The sequence below is a fragment of the Phyllobates terribilis genome, unplaced genomic scaffold (assembly GCF_046119375.1).
Source record: "Phyllobates terribilis strain yellow unplaced genomic scaffold, ASM4611937v1 Scaffold_2__4_contigs__length_985480577, whole genome shotgun sequence".
Classification (NCBI taxonomy): domain Eukaryota; kingdom Metazoa; phylum Chordata; class Amphibia; order Anura; family Dendrobatidae; genus Phyllobates; species Phyllobates terribilis.
In genome coordinates, this window is record NW_027362762.1 from 680,241,475 (window position 1) to 680,266,665 (window position 25,191).

General features: G+C 41.5%; 1 protein-coding gene across 1 annotated transcript in view; it reads right to left on the reverse strand.

The window, feature by feature from the left end:
• Positions 1–264: 264 nt before the first annotated feature.
• PFKFB2 (6-phosphofructo-2-kinase/fructose-2,6-biphosphatase 2) overlaps positions 265–25,191 on the reverse strand; it is a 56,910-nt gene continuing 31,983 nt past the window's right edge. The window contains exons 9-17 of the mRNA XM_073666894.1: positions 18,996–19,203; positions 18,701–18,847; positions 15,813–15,917; positions 15,168–15,297; positions 14,575–14,637; positions 7,293–7,357; positions 6,243–6,422; positions 5,006–5,028; positions 265–3,522 (exon numbers count right to left, since the gene is read on the reverse strand). Of these exons, the coding sequence (XP_073522995.1) occupies positions 3,465–3,522; positions 5,006–5,028; positions 6,243–6,422; positions 7,293–7,357; positions 14,575–14,637; positions 15,168–15,297; positions 15,813–15,917; positions 18,701–18,847; positions 18,996–19,203 (979 nt within the window). The 3' untranslated portion in view covers positions 265–3,464. The remainder of the gene's footprint in view (positions 3,523–5,005; positions 5,029–6,242; positions 6,423–7,292; positions 7,358–14,574; positions 14,638–15,167; positions 15,298–15,812; positions 15,918–18,700; positions 18,848–18,995; positions 19,204–25,191) is intronic.

Consider the following 25,191-nt stretch of genomic DNA (forward strand, 5'->3'; position numbering starts at 1 on the left):
TTAAATGTTTGGCCACCCCAAGGTTGCAGCAAGCGCCTATACTTATTTTGAACAGTCATTCTGTGCTGACATAGTCCAATTTAAAAGACAAGAGAAAGCCAAGCTTATAGCTATCCTGTGTGAATAGATGATAATTTTTGATTATGTAAAAACCTCTTCATGGGCGTTTTACTGATATGTTTCAAGACATAGGATTTGGGATTCTAATTTTATTTAACCTGCTTAATGTAAAGAAAAGTGTTATAGGTACAGAAGTCGAAACCATTTCAGCTACACATTGTTTATTAAGGGAATTACATTGCAATGAATAGATGAATATATTAAAAAAAAGACTTCAATCTGTTAACTGTTTCAGTAGAGAAAACATTTTTTTTTTTTTAAAACAATTAATAGCAAAATCAGATTTCTGTTCTGTTTAGTATCACATGAGAGGCCAAAAAGCCATCATCTACTTGCTATAAACTGGGAAGGGGCGTTTTCCTTATTTTGATGCGTACAATACATCAAAATTTTCAACCATACTCTCATTAATGAGAGTATGACCCCCACAGATTCTCAGAAATTGTGCGTATGCAGCTATCAAATAAATACATGTTTCATCTCCTTTATCTCCTGCTCCATTACAGTGGAAAAGCAAAAAGCCCAGAGTTCTTATAGACCGGTCATTTTTTTTTTTTTTTTTCTTTTTTGTAGTTTTCATCAACTTTTTAGAGCAAACCTAAATTTTGCTTGTATAAAAAAAAGACCAAAAACACAAAACAAAAACCTGCACTATGTGACCAAGCCCTTCTACGGTTTTACAAATGTTTCCACCTCAATGCAGTCCAGATTAATTTTTTAAATGGTTTTCAACCACATTAACAGTGAAGCTCCATGGGCCCAGCGTATGTGCGTGCCAGTACCCACCTGCCGGACTGGCACAGCTCCACCATGCTCACCGCTGCCAGCCATCATCTGATGCTCCCCACCACATGTTGCTGCCACCAGACTGGCAGGGAACACAACTGTAAGAGCTGAAGAGTGTAGTTCATTCCGGAGGGTTTTATTATTTCGGAGCTCCACTGTTAATGTGGTGGACAACCCCTTTAACCGATATGACAGATGACAGTTTCCATAAGATAATGATTTAATAACTGTATAGTTCGGATGTTTATTGCAGCTTTCTGTCCTCTACATACATCTATACAATAATAGTTGTCAGCAATAACAGGTTACGGTGTTCTACAGCATGCAGGTACACACAGTGGAGGCAACAACGTTGAGGACAATATTTGTATCATTTCAATCATTCCATTATTCAACGAGCATCTGTCAAATATATGATCCCTAAATCTCCACCATAGTGGCATACAGACTAAAAATAGATTTTAATGATGTTGCTCTGTGAAATAGGCTTAGGAACATAAAGTAAAACATAATGTCAAAGTATTGAGCACCATCCTTAAAGAGTCCAGAAGGTGGTTCTATTGAGCGCTACGCTTAAAGAGTCAAGAGGGTGGTTGTGATCTTTTAAGAGTCAGGTAGTCGTGATATTACAGGTTAGATTTAGCAGCATTTGGCAAATGTGCACTGTAGCGGGGTGTACTCACTTCGGGTTTATCTGGGCATGGGACAGATGCCATTGGAACGCACTTGTAATGCCAGGACTGGATGACTTTGAAAGACACCTGAAGTGTTGTCTTGACTTTACAGGTATCTAGCATTATGTTTAAAACTTACAACATTATTACTATGCTATATAAGAGTATGACTGTGATTGAGGGATGTTATATTTGATACCAGGTTCCCTTTAAAGTGGCTTTATCACAGTAATTATAATAGGACTATTCAGTAATGATGGTTAGACACGTTGACCCATTGTCCAGAACGCTGATTTTTCAATTGAGTGCCGCTGGGCGCAACTGGTATAAAATTGGTAGGAAACAAGTGTACCTGGACAGTAAATGCAACAAAAACAGCAATAGACCATCTCACAGTATCTAAAAAGGAAAAAATTGTCGAATTGAAGAAGACAAAAAAAAAAAAAAAAAAAGAGAGAAATAGTCTTAGGACCAGCGGCATGACTTTTAGTACAAATACATAATGAATTACCAAATACACTCAATTCCCTTACACAAGTACTTGAGGTTTCCCAGCACCATATATTCATTCACATATACGCCTTTTTATCATCTTAAATACACAAATCGCATTAGATCACATGCCACTGGTCCATGTGAAATAGGAACATGGAAACTAGAGAGACTTCACCGTTACTGTAAGAACCTGTGTTATAGAGATTAAAGCAACGCTGTTACAATGTGCACAATTCTATTCAACATATATAGCAATTAAGTTACAAACGTTAGACAATATGAGGTTGTACATTTGTGTGGTAATGTTGTATTCTAATAACGCGTTTCTATATTCTAAAACGTATATATACACACACATTCTAAAAAAAAGAATGGCACTTCTTATATCAAGGCCACAAATTAACAAAGATTTAAAGAAAGGTTAACAGATGGAGAAGATCCACAAATCAAGACTGCAGGAATCTGCTACACAAGTATGGCAGAATGGGTAAAAAAAAAAATCTAGCCTGTGTAGCAATACATTTCCAATATAAGATGTGTATAATAAATTAAGAAACAAACAACAAAAAATGGCTTAAAATTGGCAATTTGTGGAATGAAAAGTCAAACGAAAAGGCAAATACACTTGTATCGTGTGCCCAAATTAACTTGACGCAGTAATAGAGAGAAGGAAACATTTAAAGGGGTTTTCCCACAAACAAAAGTTAATTTTAATCAATTGATCTTGGAATGATAATTTCCACAATTGGATGTGTTTAAATAAAATGTTCCTGTGCTGAGATAATCTTATAAATGTGCCCCTGCTGTGTACTGTGTAATGGCTGTGTCTGACTGTGCCGGAACATGGTCTGATCATACCACAGCTCCTGGGCTGGGAGGAAGTATACAGACAGGACAGCAGGGAGATCAGAAGTGATTCTTTCTTTGAAGTAAAACACAGATTAAAAATAGGCAGGGAAATGTTTTACCTCACAGAAGGAATCGGTTTTGACACATGCTGTCCTGTCTGTATACTCTTTTGCTTCCTCCCCTGCCCGGACACTATCAGTATTTATAATGTGATAAGACAACTGTGACTACACAAACCATAGGAGGTTTTCGGTCTAGAATAAAAAAAAAGAAAAAAACAACATGTTACACAATGCCATTCACCAGCTGGCCCCTGCCGATATATTCTAATTCCAGGTCCGAAAACGTCCGTCACAAGTCGTTCTTCAGTCTTCATACACTGCTAGATGACCACAGAGCGACAAGGACAAAACACAAGTAAAACCATTTTAAGCTTCTAAGAGGAAAGACGTGTAGTAGCTCTTCAACGGGAAGGAACATGGACCATGGAAATGACTAAAAGGATGAAACAGACGAATATTCTACAGACACTTCAGCCAATTACACAATAGCAGAGAGAGAATGAAAGGCATCACAACCATTGGCATCAGTTGGTCCCCTGCAATATAAAAAAAAGAAAATTACTACAATAAATATTTACATTACATATCGTTATATTCCCATTCAGACACAATGGAAAACAATTAACATAGGATCTCCTAAAAGTGGTAGTAGCTGTTAAAGAGAACCTTTCAACAGTTAAACTGACCATATCATGGAGTAGGGGTTGCAGCAGGGCTGTGGAGTCGGTAACCAAATCTCCGACTCCTCAGTTTCCATGACACCGACTCCAACTCCCTCATACATGGCTCATGTTTAAGTGATAAATTTACTGTAGCACAGATACATTTCAGCTAAAAGTCTAGACCCTTAGATCAGGAATAGGACAGACATTTACAGGACATTTCATAATTTTCCCAAATTCTTATGAAAAAAAAATATTCCCCACAAACTGCATTGAATTACTGCACCCAATTTATTATATATTTTATGAGTTAGAGTTGGTCCATTTATACCGACTCCACAGCCCTGGGTTGCAGAGCTGAATAAAAAGTATTTTTTATTTTTTAATTCCTCATCTCCGTTGCAGAGATATTAGCTACTAAAATTTGGGTTATAATTTATGTTAAGACTGAAGGGGTGTTAGCTGAAATTTTTCTTTGGGGGTGGATACTTTTTCCCCTGCATGATGTTGACGAATGATAAGCAGGTGGTGTCATGCAGGGGACAAAAAGAACACGTCCCCAGAGAAGGTCAAAACCTGCTGGCTCTGTGGTAAACCTGACACACTGCCCTGCTCTCCTCACTGATCTCCTACTGTGATTATAAGTGTGGAGGGGAGTAGAGAAGAGCTGTGTGTCATTACAAACACCTCTTGCACCTCCCCACAGCCCTGTCAGCTCTGTTCTGTCCCACGCTAAAATGAGAGCTGCAAGGTGTTTGTAGTGACACAGAGCTCTGCTCTACCCCATTCCTCACTTACAATCACAGTAGATACCAGTAGCAAAATCAGTGAGGAGAGCAGGGCAGTGAGTCATTACAAGTCTCACATAGAGACCTATCTCTGGGGACGTGTTCTTTTTTCCCCCGGCATAACGCCTCTTGCTTGTGATTCATCATCACGCCCCCTTGGCCTTTGTAAAAATTAAACCTAAACTTTACAAGCTTATACCTCCAAAAAAGAGAAAAGGAATTAAAAAATAAAAATGTTTTACTTAGCTCTGCAGCCACTGTTCCATGACGTGGCCGGTTTAACATGCTAAAAGTGGTGAAAGGTCCTTTTTAAAAGGTGGTTTCCCAGGTCAGAATATTGGCGGCCTATCCGTAAGGTAGGCCATCAATGTTAGATCACAGGAAAATCGATGTTGACAACCTCGCCAATAAGCTGCTTGAAGAATCTTCAGAGTTCTCAAACTCTATTTATCCGTTTATACATACTTTCTTCTTTTCTTCAGAAAAGAAAAGTTTCCTCACAAGTTTTTGACAATCTAATGAAATCTCTAAATAAAGCAATCATGATCTAATAATTAGATAATACTCACATGTAAGGGGTTTCCAGGGAACGCTGTAAGTTTGGGGAAAAAAATAAAGAAAAATACCCATTAGCCAAGATTGTAGATGACAAAGCTAGCCTAACCTGTAAGGATGTACATTTTGCAGTTTCAGATGAGATTCTCACTTGCCCACTGAAAAGATTTAGCTCTACAGTACATTACTAAATGTGCCTTATGCGATGAGATGAAATAAAACGATGATGATGATGGCTGTAAGTTGGATTCCACATATAGGATTATTGTGTTGCCCTTTGTCAGGCCAAAGCAATACATGCATAAATAATATTGGTATTTGATTAAAATGCCTTACATAGAAATGCCACTGTGGCTTCCAGAAAAGTGGACGTTTCCATTTACTGTCAATATTTTATTGATTTATATTGTCAGGATGAGAATTATTCTCCAGGCTAGAGGACTTTTGGCAAAAGTAAAATCATGAGTTTATGAGACCTCTGGGTTTGAAGGGAATCAGTCAGAAAGATCACCATCCCCCCAAAACGTATGTATGGCCATGCAGGTCTTTGAAATTTAAATCCATCAACTCTTTTATATCTTCTATCTGCTGCTGCATTCCCAATGAATTAGCATTTTAATATATATGCAAATTAGGTGCTAAGTGTGACAGAGCAGTTCATGAGCCTCAGCCTCCTGAGGTTGTTTCCCAGCCCAGCACCAGCCTCTTTAGCTTAGATGACAAGCTCACTGTCTGTATGATGTCAGGTACCATGCAAGTCAGACAGTGAACTATTAAATCAAGAGTCTGGTGCTGGGAGAAGAATCAATTTTTGGAGGTAAAGGCTCAGGAAGTGCTATGTCACGCCCAGAGCCCTTATTGCCTCATTTGCATATGTATGATAATACTAATTATTCAGGAATACAGCAACACATAGAAAATAAAAGAGTTAAAGGATTTACTTTCAAGGATCTGTATGCCCATATATACGATTTGGGGTTAGATTTTGTGGAATTAAAGAAGTTCTTCGAATTTCATTTTGGTGGTTTATCCTTAAGACAGATACCCTGGGTATCCCCACAAACACATTTAGAAGTATTTCCTCAAAAGAAAAAGTATGGGAAAGATGGTAGAAATCAGTTCCTAATTTTAACCAAAAATTGATTGTGCCCTTTTACAGCCCTCAGCTAAAATTATTGGTATGTGAAAATGGTCAGGAGTTTTGAAGCAATTATGATAATCATTTGACAGGCAACGCCAAAAAATACTGACTTGTTTCAGTGGGCGATCAGACCCATCCGGAGCCATTCTGAATCTATCCGCCCCTACTGGTTCAAGCGGGCGGCTCCCAACACTGTAGTTTCGTGGTCGCCTGACTGTGTCTGAACTGGACAGAGGAGTAAAACTGTTTCGCCTCATTCGCATAGGTGCATGGTTCACGTCAAAGGTGCCCTGAAAGAATTTAAAAAAATATATAAAAATACTCATTATAATAAAGAATATTGTAAAAGTACTGGCTAGCAAGTGACGAAAAGAAGCTACACCTTGGTTCCAATGTATATCGAATTCTCTATGATCCGAAAATTAATAACCAAAGCAGCCATTTCAACGGTAATGTAACAGAGTAATGATACGCACAAAGGTGCCATTCATTTAATGTGATAAGTGTGTTCTTTAGAGGTTGGTAATTTTTATTTTTTGACAAAATTGGGATTGGTTTAAAGAGAATCTAATCTGTCAGTAGGATCAACCCACTTAGCCGTGTATATGGGCATAGGAAGCTGAATAAAATTATATCTTGATATCTGAAGTCTTATTCCTGAGAAAGTCATGTTCTTCTTGTATGTAAATGAGCTGTTAAGATCTATGGGCCAGACACAGATCTGCATAAGAACCTGCCCCCAGGGCTTATTTTAAATTAAAGGGGGTGTTACCACTGTGAGACATGTAGATCAGGAAAGAGAACAGCCGTTACACGCCTCACACTGGTAATGCCCCCTTTTTTTATAAAACAAGCTCTGAAGGCAGATTCTCAGGGAGATCTATGTCCAGCCTATGGCTCATAACAGCTAATTTACATATTAAGAAAAACATGGATTTCTCTGGAATAAGACATTAGATAGCAGATATCAAAGTATCATATTATTCAGCTTCCTATGACCTACATGCCCATATAGATGGCTTAGAAGGGTTCATTCAACTGACAGCTGCTCTTTAAGGAAAACCTAAAACAGCATAGAAGCTTGTCTTTGTGTCTCTTTCCTACTAGATTACATGTCTAAAACATGGTCAAATCGTAATCAAACAGCATTTAAAACTTACCTCTGGTTTCTCTCGGTGCGTGTCCACTGCATCCACATTTAGCTTTATCGTTTCAACTTTACAGCCTTGAAAGAAAAACAGAATGGATGTGAAGCAGAGATAAGACTACAGGCAGGAGTTTGGACTAATACATGTTTTGATTTAAAAGGGTGGGAAGCAACATTTTTGCTTAAAGGGGTTGTCCACTACTATTGAAAATAGGCCAATGTATTTTTATGATGAAAAGACATAGTTACTTACCAGTAACAGGATTTCTCAGAGCCCATGACGGCACTACGGAGAGAGGGATCCGCTCTTCAAAAACAGGAAACCTACAGATAAAAGGGCGGCACCTCTCTCCCGTATCAGTTGTTTACAGAGCATGAGAGGACCACCAGGTTAGTAACACAAAATTTACATTTTAAGAACTTACCAGAAACACCACGTGGCTACAACAGGTAACTAATAAGTGTGTGCACCCACATGTGAAGGGAGGGAATGTACGGGTTCCTTTCATGGGCTCTGAGAAATCCAGTTACTGGTAAGTAACTACGTCTTTCTCCTCCCCCCATGACGGCACCATGGAGAGAATTACAGAGAAGTGACTCATCGTGGGGGGGGGACGGGGACCACAGCTTCCAGAACCCTTCTCCCGAAAGTAAGGTCTGAAGAAGAGGTTAACCCCTTAAGGACCAGAGCTTTTTCTGTTTTTGCATTTTCGTTTTTTGCTCCCCTTGTTCCCAGAGCCATAGCGTGGGAAAACGGGAAAAAAAAATTCAAAGTGCGGTAAAATTGCAAAAAAAGTGCAATACCACAGTTATTTTTTTTTTTTACCACATTCACTGAATGCTAAAACTGACCTGCCGTTCTTATTCTCCAGGTCATTACGAGTTCATAGACACCAAACATGTATAGATTCTTTTATATTTAAGTGGTGAAAAAAAATTCCAAAATTTGGTAAAAAAAAAAAATAGCGCCATTTTCCGAGACCTGTAGCGTCTCCATTTTTCGTGATCTGGGGCTGGGTGAGGGCTTATTTTTTGCGCGCCGGGCTGACGTTTTTATTGATAACATTTTGAGGTAGATCCGATATTTTGATCGCCCGTTATTGCATTTTATTGCAATTTTGCGGCGACCAAAAAACGTAATTCTGGCGTTTGGAATTTTTTTCTCGTTACGCCGTTTACCGATCGGATTAATTCTTTTTTTATATTGATAGATCGGGCGATTCTGAATGCGGCGATACCAAATATGTCTATGTAGTGTTTTTTTTTTATATATATTTTATTTTGAATGGGGCGAAAGGGGGGATTTAAACTTATATTTTTTTAATTTTTTTTATATTTTTGAAAACTTTTTTTTTTTCCACTTTTTGCTTGCTTCAATAGTCTCCATAGGAGACTAGAAGCAGCACTTGTTTGATTGGCTCTGCTACATACAGGGGACGAGCAGATCCCCTGCATGCAGCAGAAATGGTCCTGTGCTATGAGCGCCGACCACTAGGTGGCGCTCATAGCGACCAGATCATGACAACCACAGGCATCTGCTGCAGACCCTGGGTTGTCATGCCCACCCATCGGTGACCCGCGATCACATGACAGGGTCGCCGATGGGCGGGGCTTATGACGCGCTACCCGGAAGCGCGCGTTAAATGCCGCTGTCGGAGATTGACAGCGGCATTTAACATATTAACAGCCGCAGGTGGATCGCGATTCCACCCGGGGCACATGTCAGCTGTAAGAATCAGCTGACATGTGCTCGGTTCAGTGCGGGCTCAGTGCAGCAGCCCTCACTGAACGGGGGGATGCCAAATGTGTGTACTAATACGGCATGGGTTGCAAAGGGGTTAAGTCTAGCCGGTAATGATTGAAGAAGGTAAAGGGGGAAGACCACGTTGCCGCTCTACATATCTACTCTATTGTAGCACCGGTCTTCTCCGCCCAGGAGGCTGCCACTGCTCTTGTTGAGTGGGCCTTCAGTTTCTCCGGGGCAGCTTCCCCGCGTGAGGAGTACGATAGGATGATGGCCTCCCGTATCCACCTTGCCAGCGTGCCCTTGGAAGCTTTCTTTCCCTTACGAGGGCCCTGAAAGCAAACAAAGAGAACTATCCTCCCTACACTCTTGTGTCGCCTCTAGGTACCGGATTAGGCACCTTCTGACGTCTAGTGTATGCAAGACTCTCTCTTTCATGTTCCTAGGGTTGGGGCAGAAAGAAGGGAGGGTGATTTCCTGGGACCTGTGAAATCTTGACGCCACTTTTGGCAGGTAGGCAGGGTCAGTTTTTAGAGTAACCCTATCCTCCAAGATTTGTGTCAAGGGGAGCCTGCAGATAGGGCCTGAATATCACTAACCCTACGTGCGGATGTGAGAGCTACTACGAGCGCTGCTTTGAGGGACAGAATTTTTAGGGAAGCTTCCGACAGAGGTTCAAAAGGGGCCTCCGTTAAAACTGAAAGGACCAATTTTAAATCCCAAGGTGTAGTATTTCGAGATGGGATGGGTCGGGATCTGGATGATGCTTTAATGAACCTAGATACCAATTTATCCCTAGCCAGATCAAAATTGTAGAGCACTCCCAGGGCCGCAACTTGGACTTTTAAGGTACTTGTGGCCAGACCCTGTTCCAAACCCCTCTGTAAAAATTCCAGGATAGCTGTCAATGGAACCTCCCCTCCCAGCTTGGAGCCTGAGACTGAAAGGAATTTCTTCCAGGTTTTCCCGTACAGTTTGGTGGTCACTGGTATCCCACTTTGAAGTAGTATGGTGATAAGATTTGGGGAGAAACCTTTGTCCTTCAGAAGAGCCCTCAAATTCCAGGCTGTCAAGTGTAAGTTTGAAGCCCGAGGATGGAGAACCGGACCTTGAGAAAGAAGGTCCGGAAGCTCCAGAAGAACCCATGGGTCGGAGATTGATAACATCCTCAGCCACGAAAACCATGCCCTTTTTGGCCAAAAGGGGGCTATCAAGATTACTCTCACTTTCTCTTCCCTGATTTTCCTCAGAACAGCTGGAATCAAGGCGGTTGGAGGAAAAGCGTAAGCTAGAGGGTAACTCCATGGAATCATGAAGGCATCCACAGCTATGGGGTTTCCTTTGGGGTCTAGGGAGCAGAAAGTGTGTTTTCTTGTTTCGATTGTTGGCGAACAGATCTATGTACAACCTGACGAAAAACTGACTGATTTAACTCCCATTCGCCCTGCTTTAGCTGTGTCCGACTCAGGAAGTCTGCGGTGCGATTTTCTATCCCTCTTATGTGTAGGGCTGATAGGGATTGTAAGTTTTCCTCGGCTAAGCGAAAGATGACCTCTGTCGCCTGCATCAGGGAATGGGACCGAGTACCCCCCTGGTGGTTCAGGTACCCCACTACTACTCGGTTGTCTGAGAAGACCCTCACGTGGTGGCCTTGTAGTATGTGCATGAATTCCCGGAGTGCCCACTCTACTGCTAGAAGCTCCTTCATGTTTGAGGAAACTAGCTTTAGGCATTCTGTCCAGACCCCCTGAGCTACAAGGTTGTTGAGGTGAACCCCCCAGCCCTCGGGACTTGCATCTGTGGTCAGGATTTGAGGTGTAGGGATTGTCCAAGGAATACCCCGGGCTAGATTGTCTATGTCCCCCCACCACTCCAGGGAAAGTGTGGTTTCTGCAGATAACGTTAGACGCCCTTCTAAATGCCCTTTTAGGGATTTTTCAGCCTCTAGGTTTTCTCACAGTAGGATCCTGGTGTGTATCTGAGCCCATTGGACGGCCGGAAAACATGCTGTCAGGGAGCCTAGAAGGGACATGGCTTTCCATAGGGACATAGACGGGTGGGACTTTGCCCACGATATCTGGTCTATGATTTTGTGAATTTTCCCTGTGGGGAGACGACACTCCTGACCTTTTGAATCCAGCACGATACCTAGGTATTCCTGTATCTGGCACGGTTCGGTTTTGGATTTTCCAAGATTCAAAAGCCATTCTAAGTGCGTCAAAGAATCCATGACCTTTCCCAGATGGGTTTTGCAGTTTAGGAAGGAGCAGCCTATTACCAGGAAGTCGTCTAGGTATGGGACGACCAGGGTGTTCTGTTCCCTTAGATGAGCCATTACCTCCGCAATAATTTTGGTGAAAACCCTTGGGGCTATGGCGATGCCGAATGGGAGGGCCATATATTGATAGTGTTTGACCACTCCACCTATAGGAACTGCCGGTAATCTTTGTGTATCGGGACGTGATCATAAGCGTCTTTTAAATTCAGGAAGGCCATGAAACAATCGGGAAACAGCATTTTTACTAATGATTTTATTGTTTCCATTTTAAAGGCTTCCACCTTCAAAAGTTTGTTCAGATTTTTTAGGTTTACAATCGTCCTGTACGTCCCGTCTGTTTTTTTTCTTAGGAATAACGGAGAATAGAAGCCCTTGCCTTCCTCCCCCCACGGGACCTCCTGAAGGACTGCCTTCCCCACCAGTCCCCGGATTTCCTGCTCCAAGGCCAGCTGCTCCTCGTTTGAGGACCTTTTGGGGGTTACGACAAAGTTTGGCTGAGGGAATGTGAGGAACTGGAGTTTCAGGCCCGATTGTATTATACTCAGAATGCATGAGCTGTCCGATATTAATTCCAGGCCGGGAGAAAGCCTGATAGCCCCCCCAACCACCCCGGGGCAAATCCTCATTAGGAGGGCTTTCTGCCATCATTGGAGGTTTTGTTAAATAGGAACCCTTTGGTCTTTCTTCTCCTGTCTTCCCACCTATCCTGCTCTTTAGGAGAAAGGAAGCCCTTCCTCTCTGGTCTTTTCCACTCCTTCTTAATTAAAGAGTGAACTTGCTCATTTAGTGAAAAATATCTCCTCTTTTTTTGCTCTAGACCGCTGAACATTATGTCCTGGATAGACTTCTTGGGCCGGGGATCTGGTAGCCCCATGGTAGACCCGATGGCCTTAATGAGGCTGTTTCCTCGATAGAGGAGGACGGAGCTGTTTCCCTATCTGTAGACGAGGAAGAGGAAGATGAAGAGACGGAAGTGTCCGAATCTCTGCCATTCTCAGAACTGCTAGATCCGGACTCGGGGGGGGATATGTTTTTAGTTTTTTTTTACTTTTTACCCCCCCCCCCCCCCGAAAGGATTTAATGGCATCTTCGACCTCCGATTTAATTAGGTCTCTAAGTTCAGAGGCAAATTTGCTCAATGCAGGAGCTGCAGAGTCTCTTATCCCAAGTAGTGGGTAAGACTTCGGTGCATAGTGCACAGTGCACAGGTCCTATTCTTTGTTTTCCCCGTACTCTTTCTTCCCTAATAAGAGACAAAAAGAGAGAGAGGGGCCCCTAGTTACAAAGTGGACTTTCACAAAGATCACTTACCAACCAGACGGAAGAGGGGGTACAGGTTCAAGAGGCGGAGCCATCTTTGTAGACAGAGTCCTCCTGAAAGATGCTCAGGTGGAGTCTTTGCTGCGACGATCTACCGGAGCGCCCGCTTCCACTGTTACGGTCCTGGTGTCCCGACTCTTCCTGCTTCTTTTTGCTTTGGGTTGGCGGCGGTGGCAACTGAGGATGCAGCTCTTAGTCACTCGTGTATATTATATTATATTATATTATATTATATTATATTATATTATATTTATATATATATATATATATATATATATATATATATATATATATATATATATATATATATATATATATATATATATATATATATATATATATATATATATATATATATATATATATATATATATATATATATATATATATATATTTTTTTTTTTTTTCCCTTACTGACAGTGTGCCAGAGCTTTAAGAAGCAGTTTCCTGGCATCCTCCGCTGTCTCTCAAGGCACTGGGAGTCCCTCCCATAGTGCCTGCGGTCATCCGGCGCCCCCTCCTCCCCCGCACCTGCAGGAGGACGCTCGCGCCTGCACAGACTGGCTACCCAGTCATGCATTGCGGCGCCGTATCCTCAGGAGGCGCCCGGCGCGCTCGCGCATGGGCAGCAGACCCGGAAGTTCATAAGAACACCGCCAGGCAGCGTTGCGCTCCCACCTGCCGCAACCAGTGTGGTCCAGCACAGCACCTCAGCGGGCCCTGTCCTCTTCGTCTGGACCCCCACCCCACATACCCTAAAGGCCACTGACCCCAGCGGTGGAGCATCACGGCACCACACCAGCCGAGGCAGGGAACCCTTGCTGCCTGTATCGAACTGGCCGGGCCTGCATCCCACGAAGAAAGTCTTCAGGCACCCCGCAGTTATGCCTCCTTCCGGTACTGTAGGATCCCGTCAAGGACAGGAAACCAACTGATGCGGGAGAGAGGTACCGCCCTTTTATCTGTAGGTTTCCGGTCCTTGAAGGGCGGATCCCCTCTCTCCGTAGTGCAGTCATGGGGGAAGGAGAAATAAGTGCCTTTGTAAATACCTTGCGCTGGTGTTACTGCCTGTGAGCAGCGCTATTGCTGGCTGCTCACAGGCATCACGTGACCTCCCGGCTGCTGTCACGCCAAGTGAGGCGTGACATCAATGACGTGCTCCCTGTGGTGGATGCTGGGTTGTGGGTGGGGTTACCCCTCGCGTCACACCCAGCTTCCACCAATGAATGAGGAGAGGGAGAGCGCGCTGTGGATGCTGGGTGTGATGCGAGGGGTAACGCTGCCCACAGCCCATCACACACCGTGGAATGCAGAAGTAAGTCACCCCTGGCTGCAGTCGGAACTTGACGTGACATCAGCGGATGGCAGAGCCGTCTGCAGCTGGGGGTCACGTGATGCCTGTATGCGGTCAGCTATAGCACCGCTCACAGGCATTATCTGCAATGGAAGGTATTTACAAAGATACCTATTTTCCACATAAAAATACAGTACATTGGCCTATTTTCAATAGTAGTGGACAACCCCTTTAAAATGTGCCATTTTGTGCTCCTCTAAAAAAGGACAAGAGAAGTGGTAGGCGCTAAGTGAAAGGGGTCAAGTCTTAACTGGCCAACAGATTTACCATAACTCTTGTCAGAAACTGGAGCAAACTATGGCCTGAATCTCGGCCAGTTCATGTGTGAGTGCCTCTTAATAAATCTGGTGCATCTTACCCCAATGAACATTAGGCTAACTCTGGTGTCTTAGTAAATTCTCCCTTTATGAATTATAAAAAAATCTGATTAGAAGCCCCATGACAAGGATTGGCAGGGGCAAAGCCATACTGGGCGGGAAGGAAAGGAAGGAAATCCCTCAGTGTACAAGGTTTACACATTCATGGTTTATATAATGGAGTATTGTGCACAGAAAAACACAACATGCTTCCTGAATGAGATCTAATCAATGACCACTTACCATAAGCCACTGGGGTCAGCTTTAGTACTGTGTGCAGTGGACAACGAAGGTACGGCAGGTCATCTGGAATAAGAAAGGAATGCTTACAAAGTCATTTATGGTTGTTGTAACAATTGTTTGTCTGAGGACATCAACTACTGGTCTCCTCCTGGAGAAGAAACTCCACTCAAACATTGCTTATGTGCTCCACAAAGGAACTGTATGTGTTTGGCTGTTTGCATATTAAAAGGGGTTCTAAAAACATGGGTACTTTGTTCTAAAAACCCTGCCATGCTCATCCATTTGTGTTCTCTCAGGCACTGTAGTTCAGCTCTACTGAAATGAATGGAGTTGACTGCAATATCCTACACAACCTGTGGACAAGTGTGGTGCTGTTTTTTCTTATAATTTTTTATTATTAAGAATTCATGTCTTTGCAGTTGTGGACAACCCCACCTTTCCAACAGCTTGTTCACCGGTGTAGAGGGAGGGAAACAACTATCCTCTATGAAACAATGATAGAAATTTTCTGTTGGATATATCAGGACTGTGTGTCACTCATAGACCATTAACCCTTACGATAAAAGGATGGATACGGATTAATAGCTCGTTACCAGCATTTTTATCCAGGAAATAAGCCAAAAGGCACCTCATGACAGCCTGGTGGCAAATAACCAGAATGTTCCCTTGACGTTCCAGTTCCATGATGACAGGTTCCAGGCGCTGTACAAGATCTTGATAGGACTAGATAAAACATTACAATGTATTAGTAGGCTACCAAATCTAGGGAAGTATCAAGGCCACTGCACTAAAGGAGTTGTCCAGGACTTAGACATTGAGGACAGATTCTTAGTACAGGTCATCAAAATCAAATTGATGGGGGTCAGTCAAATCAATAGCGCCGTACACTATGTAGTGGTGATTCCCAGGTACTGCAGCTCAGCCACATATGAAGTGAATGGGAGCTGATCTGCAATACCTGGGAATAGCCACTACACAGTGTATGAAGCGGTGCTGTCCCAGATCCATACAACAAGCAGCATGAAGCAGGATATTCCGGGATGTCGGCATAGTCCTATAATAGCAGTAAGAATCTGTGATCGGAGATAACTCTGCCGCTAATTAGTTTTATCGTATAGATCGGATTCTCTATTTAGCAGCTACAAATTAAAGGGACACTGATGGAAATGACACACTTCGGATGTGCTTTACACGTCATTCTCTACCATATGCATGGCTTTGCCATGAAGCGCACTCACCTCTCCTCCAGGGTAGCGGTAGAGATATTTATCCTGATCTCTCAGTAAAAACTCTTCTGGAAATTTCTCCTCAATCTCTTGATAAGTCATTTCCTCACAGACTCCCTAAAAGGAGAGAGAAAGGAAAACCGTATTAAGGTTTCACCAGGAGAATAGATCGGCATCATGTCAGCACTTTTCGCCCATATTGGCACAACACACGCACACGATGTGCCACTTGTCAAATCTTGGTCTATGTACCACAACACATGCTCCACGTAGTGTACTCAGACAGGATTTCACCCTGTGCAGTCTACATGTAAAAATAACCATAGAATTCAGGATGCAGCCTTTTTTTTTAAATATTAATTTCACCGTCAATGTAGCCTGCACAATATATCGCTTGCCAAAAGGTTTGCTGCGGCAAAAGAAGCTGACCGCGAGACGCTACTCCCATCCTCCTTCCGTGAATACATTTGAACACCGTGGCACCGGGACTAGGGCAGCGCTCATCAGCCCTCGCCCCGATGTGCAGCATTCCATTCTTCCATAGCGGGACCACCATCACCGCACAATATTCAGCAGACAATGCCAAGACTGCCAATTTGACAGAATGATTTTTTCGTCTATGTATTAGAATAACTGTTACCAATATATTTGTCTATTATACATTTTATACATAATATATTTTGGTTCTTATGTGTATGCACCTAATCCTTGGCATTTTTATCCCGCATTCCAGTGCACAATAGGCACTAGGGGATTGAATGTTGCATATAGGTATTATGGAGGTCACATCTTGTATGTTAAGCATCCTAGAATTTATTTATTCATGGATTTAATTTTTCATGTGCATTTACGGTCAGCGTCACCAACCTTCATTCCAGTGTGCATGCAGCAATGTGATTGTACACTACAGGGATTGCATCTAAGCTATTATGAACATATAGCACATGCAGCCTAATAGACCTCACATGAAATCTAAAACCTGTGGACATACACCTTTGTCTACATACTATATATATATATATATTTTGACACTTGCACTTTAATCAGCCCCTAATTTCACCTTTTCTGGAAGTAATCCATCTGCCGCAGTGCAGTAGTGATTATATACGGTATATCCATTTAGTACTCACAGATCAGCACACACAACAGTTTTCTCTACCAGCAGCCATATATCCCCTAGTGAATTAGATGAAGCGCCAGTGTCTCATTCTACTTGTATACGTTTTTGTTATATATTATTATAGTAATGTAATATTTGTATAGCTTCATTTTAGATTTTTTTTAAACATAAAAGCACCTGACAAGTGGAAAGGGCTTTTTTTTAATTTTTAATATTTTTTGCTATTTTATTAAACTTTTTTACGTTAGCTCCACAAAGTGGCTTAAAGGGAATGTATCATAAAATATTAAATAAATTTAGAACATTTAAAGTATTAACTTTTTTTTATGGTATAAAATGTGGAAAATTTAAAAAGTTTTGAGATCTAAGGGGTAACGTTTCTCCTTGTGGAGAGTGGCACACCGGCTCTAGCATGGAGAATTGCATTGGCGAATAAGCCTCCTTACCTTGTCGTGCCAGAGCCGATGTGTCACTCTCCACAAGGAAAAATGCTACCCCTTAGACCTCAGTCCAGAGCCTCTCATCTAGCCAAATCAGATCTCATACTTTGCACTGACAAGGGCCATCATCCCGAAACACCGTGTCTGCAAATTGGGATTCTGATTTGGCTTTTATCCCAAGTCATATTGCACAACTCGTTAATGGGTAGATTGTGACTTGTAGGATTGCTGCTTCCAATAGGTGGCGCTATAGAGTTCAAGTCCTCTTCTTCTCTGAAGAGGCAATTTGCATATTAAAAAGTTTTGATATTTTCAATTTTTTTAAACACTAGGGGGAGCAGCTGCTGACATTTGCCATGAAAACTTTGTGTACTGCTAGCTCACATTATGACTGCAGTAAATGTTGGATCTGCTCCTCCCCTTCCGTGTTTCTATAAGGAAGGGGGGAGGGCGTGATAAAGTTTAGAATCACAGTATGGAGCCATTTTGTTGGTGACTGCAATGAGATACTGTCATGTGGACAGTATCGCACAGGACCACTGGCAGTGCCGACTCTGACTTTTCTTATAACTGAAAAAAGCAATTCCTCCATTTTTTAGGGGGTTTATTTACAATGTTCATTGTATGATAAAAATGTCCTGTCATCATGATTATTTTTCTGCTTATTGCATTTACTCAAAGAATTAATTAATTTTATATTTTGATAAACTGGAGTTTAATAAATGCGACAATAAAAAAAAAAAAAAAAATAATACACATTTTTGGTATTTGAATTTGTTAATTTTAAAAGGGGGAGAAAGGAGACAATACAAATATTTTATTTATTTTTTTTACTTAATTTTTTACTTTTTCTATTGCAAGCTCTGCACACTGACTCAGCTCTTCTTAATCAGTGTAAAGCCTCATTCAGATGTTCGTGATGCAAAAGAGATGACTTTGACTGGTTATTGCGCCCTGTACAACAAAGTTAAATGTGCAGAGAACTGTAGCCAGTGCCAAAGTCATCTTTTGGGATGCGCTTTTCAGATGCAACAGTAAAGCCTCATTCAGAAGTCCATGCATCACGGACGTCTGAATGAGGCTTTACACTGACTGAGCTCAGAACACTGTGGTGGTGAAAACACATTGGCAGTCTGGTATTGTACTAGTATTACTAAGCTCCTGAGCTGTTATCACTACTGGAATGATTTACCACCCCATCACTGCTTTCACGGCTCAGAGCAGGACTGTAGAGGTAACTTCTTCCAGCGGTGAGAACAAAGATTAAAACCAAGTTAGTAACGTGAAGGCAGTGCCAGTCCAGGTTATCAGACCCACATACTGTATGCCAGGAGACTTACTGCATCGATCTCATTGAGAATCTTCCACTGTTCATAAGCCACTCCAAGAGCCTCTGCTGTCTGAATCGTTCTCTTCAGCTGACTGGTCCAAACCTTGAGGTCCACAATTTCCTGCTCCTCGATAAACTCCTTTAGTTCCTTGGCATACTAAATGAAAACAATATACTTCAGCAATTACATTTCTACATGCAGTAGGCACTTTCATCAAAATGTTAGCCACATCAGCCTACTCTGGGAAGATGATATTGAAATAAAGATTTTCAGATCTCCATTTTACAATCGAAATTGTACATACTTGTTTTCCTCGTGCGGAGAGGCCCGAGTCCCCTCCAATCCTCCCGGCTAGATTACATTCGCTTTCACCGTGTCGGCACAGGTAGATGGTCCGTGGTTGGACGTGAATGTTCATGAGGTAGTAGACAATTTTACTCTGGATGTAGTCCTGTACCTTGTTTACCAAGAATCTCTGGCCAACATTGATAACTTTTATAAGAGAATGTTCCCTATAGAGAAAAAAAAAAGATAAGTAGGTTATACTTATTCATTCGGTCCCAAACAAAAAATAAAATGGTGGACAGCACTCACTAGGGGTTGAAAATATGGAAAAATTCATTAATTAATCCATGCACATAAAGCAACGCTTTGACTGTTCAGGTCTTTCTCAAGCTTATGTATGCAGTGGTGTGAAAAAGTGTTTGCCCCCTTCCTGATTTCTTATTCTTTTGCATATTTGTCACACGTAAATGTTTCAGATCACAAAACAAATGTAAATATTAGATAAAGATAACACAAGTAATCACAAAATGCAGTTTTTTAATTAAGGTCTTTATTATTAACCACTTCGCGCCAGAGCCTGTTTTTGCCTTCGTGACCGGGCCAATTTTTTCAATTCTGACCACTGTCACTTTATGAAGTAATTACTCTGGAACGCTTCAACGTATTCCCCTGATTCTGAGACTGTTTTTTCATGACATATTGTACTTCATGATAGTGGTAAAATTTCTTCCATATAACTTGCATTTATTTGTGAAAAAATCGGAAATTTGGCGAAAATTTAGAAAATTTTGCAATTTTCAAACTTTGAATTTTCATGCCCTTAAATCAGAGAGATATGTCACACAAAATAGTTAATAAATAACATTTCCCACATGTCTACTTTACATCAGCACAATTTTGGAACCAAAATTTTTTTTTGTTAGGGAGCTATAAGGGTTAAAAGTTGACCAGCGATTTCTCATTTTTCCAACAAAATTTACAAAAACATTTTTTTAGGGACCACATCATATTTGAAGTCACTTTGAGGGGTCTTTATGACAGAAAATACCCAAAAGTGACACCATTCTAAAAACTGCACCCCTCAAGGTGCTCAAAACCACATTCAAGAACTTTATTAACCCTTCAGGTGCTTCACAGGAATTTTTGGAATGTGGAAAAAAAAAATGAACATTTAACTTTTTTCACAAAAATGTTACTTTAGACCTAATTTTTTTTATTTTCACAGGGGTAACAGGAAAAAATGGACCCCAAATTTTTTTGTGCAATTTCTCTTGAGCGTGCTGATACCCCATATGTGGTGGAAAAACACTGTTTGGGTGCACTGCAGGGTTCGGAAGGGAAGGAGCGCCATTAGACTTTTTGAATGTAAAATTTGTCTGAATAATTAGCAGACGCCATGTTGCGTTTGGAGAGCTCCTGATGTGCCTAAACAGTGGAAACCCCCCACAAGTGACACCATTTTGGAAACTAGACCCCTTAGGGAACTTATCTAGATGTGTGGTGAGCACCTTGAACCCCAAGGTGCTTCACAGAAGTTTATAATATTGAGCTGTAAAAATAAAATTTTCACATTTTTCCCACAAAACCGTTTTTCATCCCTTAATTTTGCATTATCATAAGGGTAATAGGATAAATTGCACCATGAAATTTGTTGTGCAATTTCTCCTGAACACGCTGATACCCCATATGTGGAGGCAAATTACTGTTTGGGCGCATGGCAGGGTTTGAAAGGGAAGGAGCGCCATTTGACTTTTTGAATGTAAAATTTGTTTGAATAATTAGCAGACGCCATGTCGCATTTGGGGAGCCCCTAATGTGACTAAACAGTGGAAACCCCCCACAAGTGCCACCATTTTGGAAACTAGACCCCTTAGGGAACTTATCTAGATGTGTGGTGAGCACCTCGCACCCCCAGCTGCTTCACAGAAGTTTATAATATTGAGCCGTGAAAATAAAATTTTCACATTTTTCCCATAAAAAATGTTTTTCATCCCCTAATTTTGCATTATCATAAGGATAACCGGAGAAATTGCACCATGAAATTTGTTGTACAATTTCTCCTGAGTACGCCGATACCCCATATGTGGGGGAAAACCACTGCTTTGGTGTACGGCAGGGTTCGGAAGAGAAAGGAGCGCTATGTTGGCTGGGATAGGCAGCAGACACCATGTCACATTTGAAGAGTCGCTGACATGCCAAAACAGCAGAAACCCCCACAAGTGACCCCATTTTGTAAACTACACCTCTCAAGGAATTCATCTAGGGAAGTAGTGAGTATTTTTTAATTTTTAAATTTATACCATTGGGCAGTGAAAAAATCATAATTATATTTTTACCACAAAAAAATGTTTTACCCTCAGATTTTACATTTTCACACAGGGCAATGGGTAAAAATGGTGCCGAAATGTGTCACACAATTTCTTCTAAAAGTGTCAATACCCCATATGTGGCTGTATCGTACCGCTTAGCCATACGGCGAGATCTGGGAGGGACGGAGCGCTATTTGACAATTGGAGAACAAATTATTGTAGAATAGGCATTTGGATTTGGGAGCACAAAATTTTCTGAATTTCTTTTGGGGGGCAAGGGCCATTTCGCTTTTCCAGAGCCTTTCTGCTACCAGTAACTTGAAAGTCCCTTATATTTTTAACAGATGACAGACCTGAGTGGGGACTAGCTTTTTTTGAGGACTGAGTTGAAGCTTTTATTGGGAACATTTTACGTAACATTTATCCGGCGCTCTAGGCTGAGCACTTACATCGGGGTTTCCATCTAAATTTCCAAGTGATGTAATTCAGATGAAACCCCTGCGGGATCCATTCACTGTAATGAGGCAGCAGAGTTACTCTGGACACCGTCTGGCCTCTGTGTAGCGGTGTCCTTTTTTTCAGAAGTGCACAAAACTGTGGCCAACCGCACTTTTATGCACGCCTAAAACAAATGACACCGTGGGATCCCAGGCTAGACGGCGTCCACAGTGGCCTATATCTGTCTCATTACAGGGAATCTTCCGTCATGGGTTCCGGCTGAATCATGTATTTCAGAGATTTACACGGAAACTCTGGTGTAAGTGCTCAGCGCAGAGCACAGGATAAATGTGGGCAGAGCCTTACTGGGATCTTTGGGGACATAATAAACAAATCAGTAGCAGGTGAAGAATTGGTTTTATTTATTTTTTACGCCGTTCCTAGTGTGATATAACTGATTAGATTACTTTATTCTTCGGGTCGGTGCGATTACAGAGATACCAGATTGATATCGGGTTTTTATGACTGACAGCTGTCACACACTAAAAGACGCTTTTTTTGCAAAATCTAGTTTTTGCATCACCATATTTTGAGAGCTATAATTTTTCCATATTTCGGCCGACAGAGTCATGTGATGGCTTGTTTTTTGCGGGACGAGTTGACATTTTTATTGGTACCATTTTTGGGGACGTGACATTTTTTGATCGCTTTCTATTCCGTTTTTTGGGAGGTAAAATTAACAAAAACAAACAATTCAGGAATTGTTTTTTGAGTTTTTTTTTTATGCCGTTCTGCGTGTGGTAAAAGTGATCAGGCAGCGTTATTCTTCGGGTCAGTACATTTACAGCGATACTACACTTACTGTATTTTTTTTATGTTTTGGCGCTTTTACACAATAAAACTATTTTATAGAAAAAAATATTTTTTTTGCATTGCTTTATTCTGAGCGCTATAACTTTTTTATTTTTCGGCTGATGGAGCTGTATGGCGGCTTTTTTTTTGCGTAACAAGATGACGTTTTCAGTGGTACCATTTTTATTTCTATTTTGTTTTTTGATCGCATTTTTTTCCACTTTTTGTTTGGCAATATGATGAAAAAGCATATTTTTTTGCTCCGTTTTTTATTTATTTTTATTACGGTGTGCACAGAAGGAGTTAATTAGTGTGACAGTTTTATAGCTCGGGTTGTTTCGGACGCGGCGATACCAAATATGTGTACTTTTTTTGGTTTTGTAAAAATATACGGATTTATTGGTTTAATATTTTATTTATTTATTTTTATTTATTTTGTGATTTTTTTTATTAATAGTTTAAAAACTTTTTTTTTACTTTTTTTCACATTTTTTCTTAGTCCCTGTATGGGACATTAATTTTTATTTTTCTGATCTCTGATCTCATGTAATGTAATAGACATATATTACATTACATGAGATCTTCCCTGACTGTTTCAGTCAGAGTCTCCTGTCTGGCTACAGCTGCAGCTGAGCCAGACAGGACACCATATATGGCAGAGCTGGAGGCGGTCATGTGACCTCCAGCTGCCATAGCAACCCCAGGTCCTGGAAGGACTCGGAGGTCTTCGGAGAGGTAAGTTGACGACCCCCTCTCCTCCTGCTGTCTCCTATATGCCGCGATCACTATAGATCACAGCATATAGAAGACAGCTAAGGGTTAACATCACTGGGACCTGATCTAATCAGGTCCCGATGATGTTCCCTGTCAGAGCTAACGCTCTGCACCGGAATCGCAGCGCTTGCAGGACCCTGGGGGTCCTGAGCGCTGCGAGACCACCCACCGTTTTTAAACGTCGGCACTGCACAGAGCCCGGCAAGCGCCGACGTTTATCTACAGTGGGCGGTCGGGAACCGGTTCAGGAAAAAATAAATCCAAACCTACAGGGCCCTGTGTGAAAAAGTGGTTTCACCCCCCTTAAAACATAAATTAACTGGTTTATCACATCTTTGGGAAGCAGAGTTCAATTTCCCTAGCCATACACAGGCCTGATTACTGCCACACCTCTCCTCAATCAAGAAATCAATTAAATAGGACCAGCCTGACACAGTGAAGACGACCAAAAGATCCTCAAAAGCTAGACATCATGCTGCGATCCAAAGAAATTCAGGAACAAATGAGAAACAAAGTAATTGAGATCTATCAGTCTGGAAAAGGTTATAAAGCCATTTCTAATGCTTTGAGATTCCAGCAAACCACAGTGAGAGGCATAATCCACAAATGGCGAAAACATGGAACAATGGGGAACCTTCCCAGGAGTGGCCGCCGACCAAAATTACCCTAAGAGCGCCGCGACGACTCATCCAAGAGGTCACAAAAGACCCCACAACAACATCCAAAGAACTGCAGGGCTCACTTACCTCAGTTAAGGTCAGTGTTCATGACTCAACCATAAGAAAGACTGGGCAAAAATGGCATTCATGGCAGAGTTCCAAGAAGAAAACTACTGCTGAGCAAAAACAAAGGCTCGTCTCAGTTTTGCTAGAAAACATCTTGATGATCACCAAAACTTTTGGAAGAATACACAGTGAACTGACAAGACAAAAGTTAAACTTTTTGGAAGGTGTATATGTCTCATTACATCTGGCGTAGAAGTAACTCAGCATTTCAGAAGAGGAACATGATACCAACAGTAAAATATGGTGGTGATGGTCTGGGCCCGTTTTGCTGCTTCAGGACCTGGAAGACTTGATGTGGTAAATGTAACCATGAATTCTGCTGTCTACCAAAAAATCCTGAAGGAGAATGTCCGGCCAGCTGTTCATGACCTCATGCTGAAGCGCACTTGGGTTATGAAGCAGGACACCAGCACAACCTCTAAATGGCTTAAGAAAAAACACAATTAAGACTTTGGAGTGGCCTAGTCAAAGAACTGACCTTAATCCGACTGAGATGCTGTTGCATGATCTTAAAAAGGTGGTTCATGCTCGGAAATCCTCCAATGTGGCAGAATTACAACAGTTTTGAAAAGATGAGTGGGCCAAAATTTCTCCAGAGCGTTGTAAATTGTCAGTTATTGCAAACGCTTGATTGCAGTTGTTGCTGCTAAGGGCGGCCCAATCTGTTATTAGGTTTAGGGGGCAATCACTTTTTCACACAGAGCCCTGCAGGTTTGGATTTCTTTTTCCCTTAATAATAAAGACCTTCATTTAAAAACTGCATTTTGTGTTTACTTGTGTTATCTTTGTCTAATATTTACATTTGTTTTGTGATCTGAAACATAGGAAACCAGGATGGGGCAAAAACTTTTTCACACCACTTTATAAACGGTCGTAACGTTGCTTTATGTGCATGGAGCAATTGAGGAATTTTTCCATATTTTCTACCCCTGGCGAGTGCTGTCCATCAATTTTATTTTGGGAATATATGTGGATCAGAAGATTCTGGTCTTTCTTGTGGACTGTGCAACTTACAATTGAGAGTGTCCTACGGATAGATTTTCTTTTTTATATATAT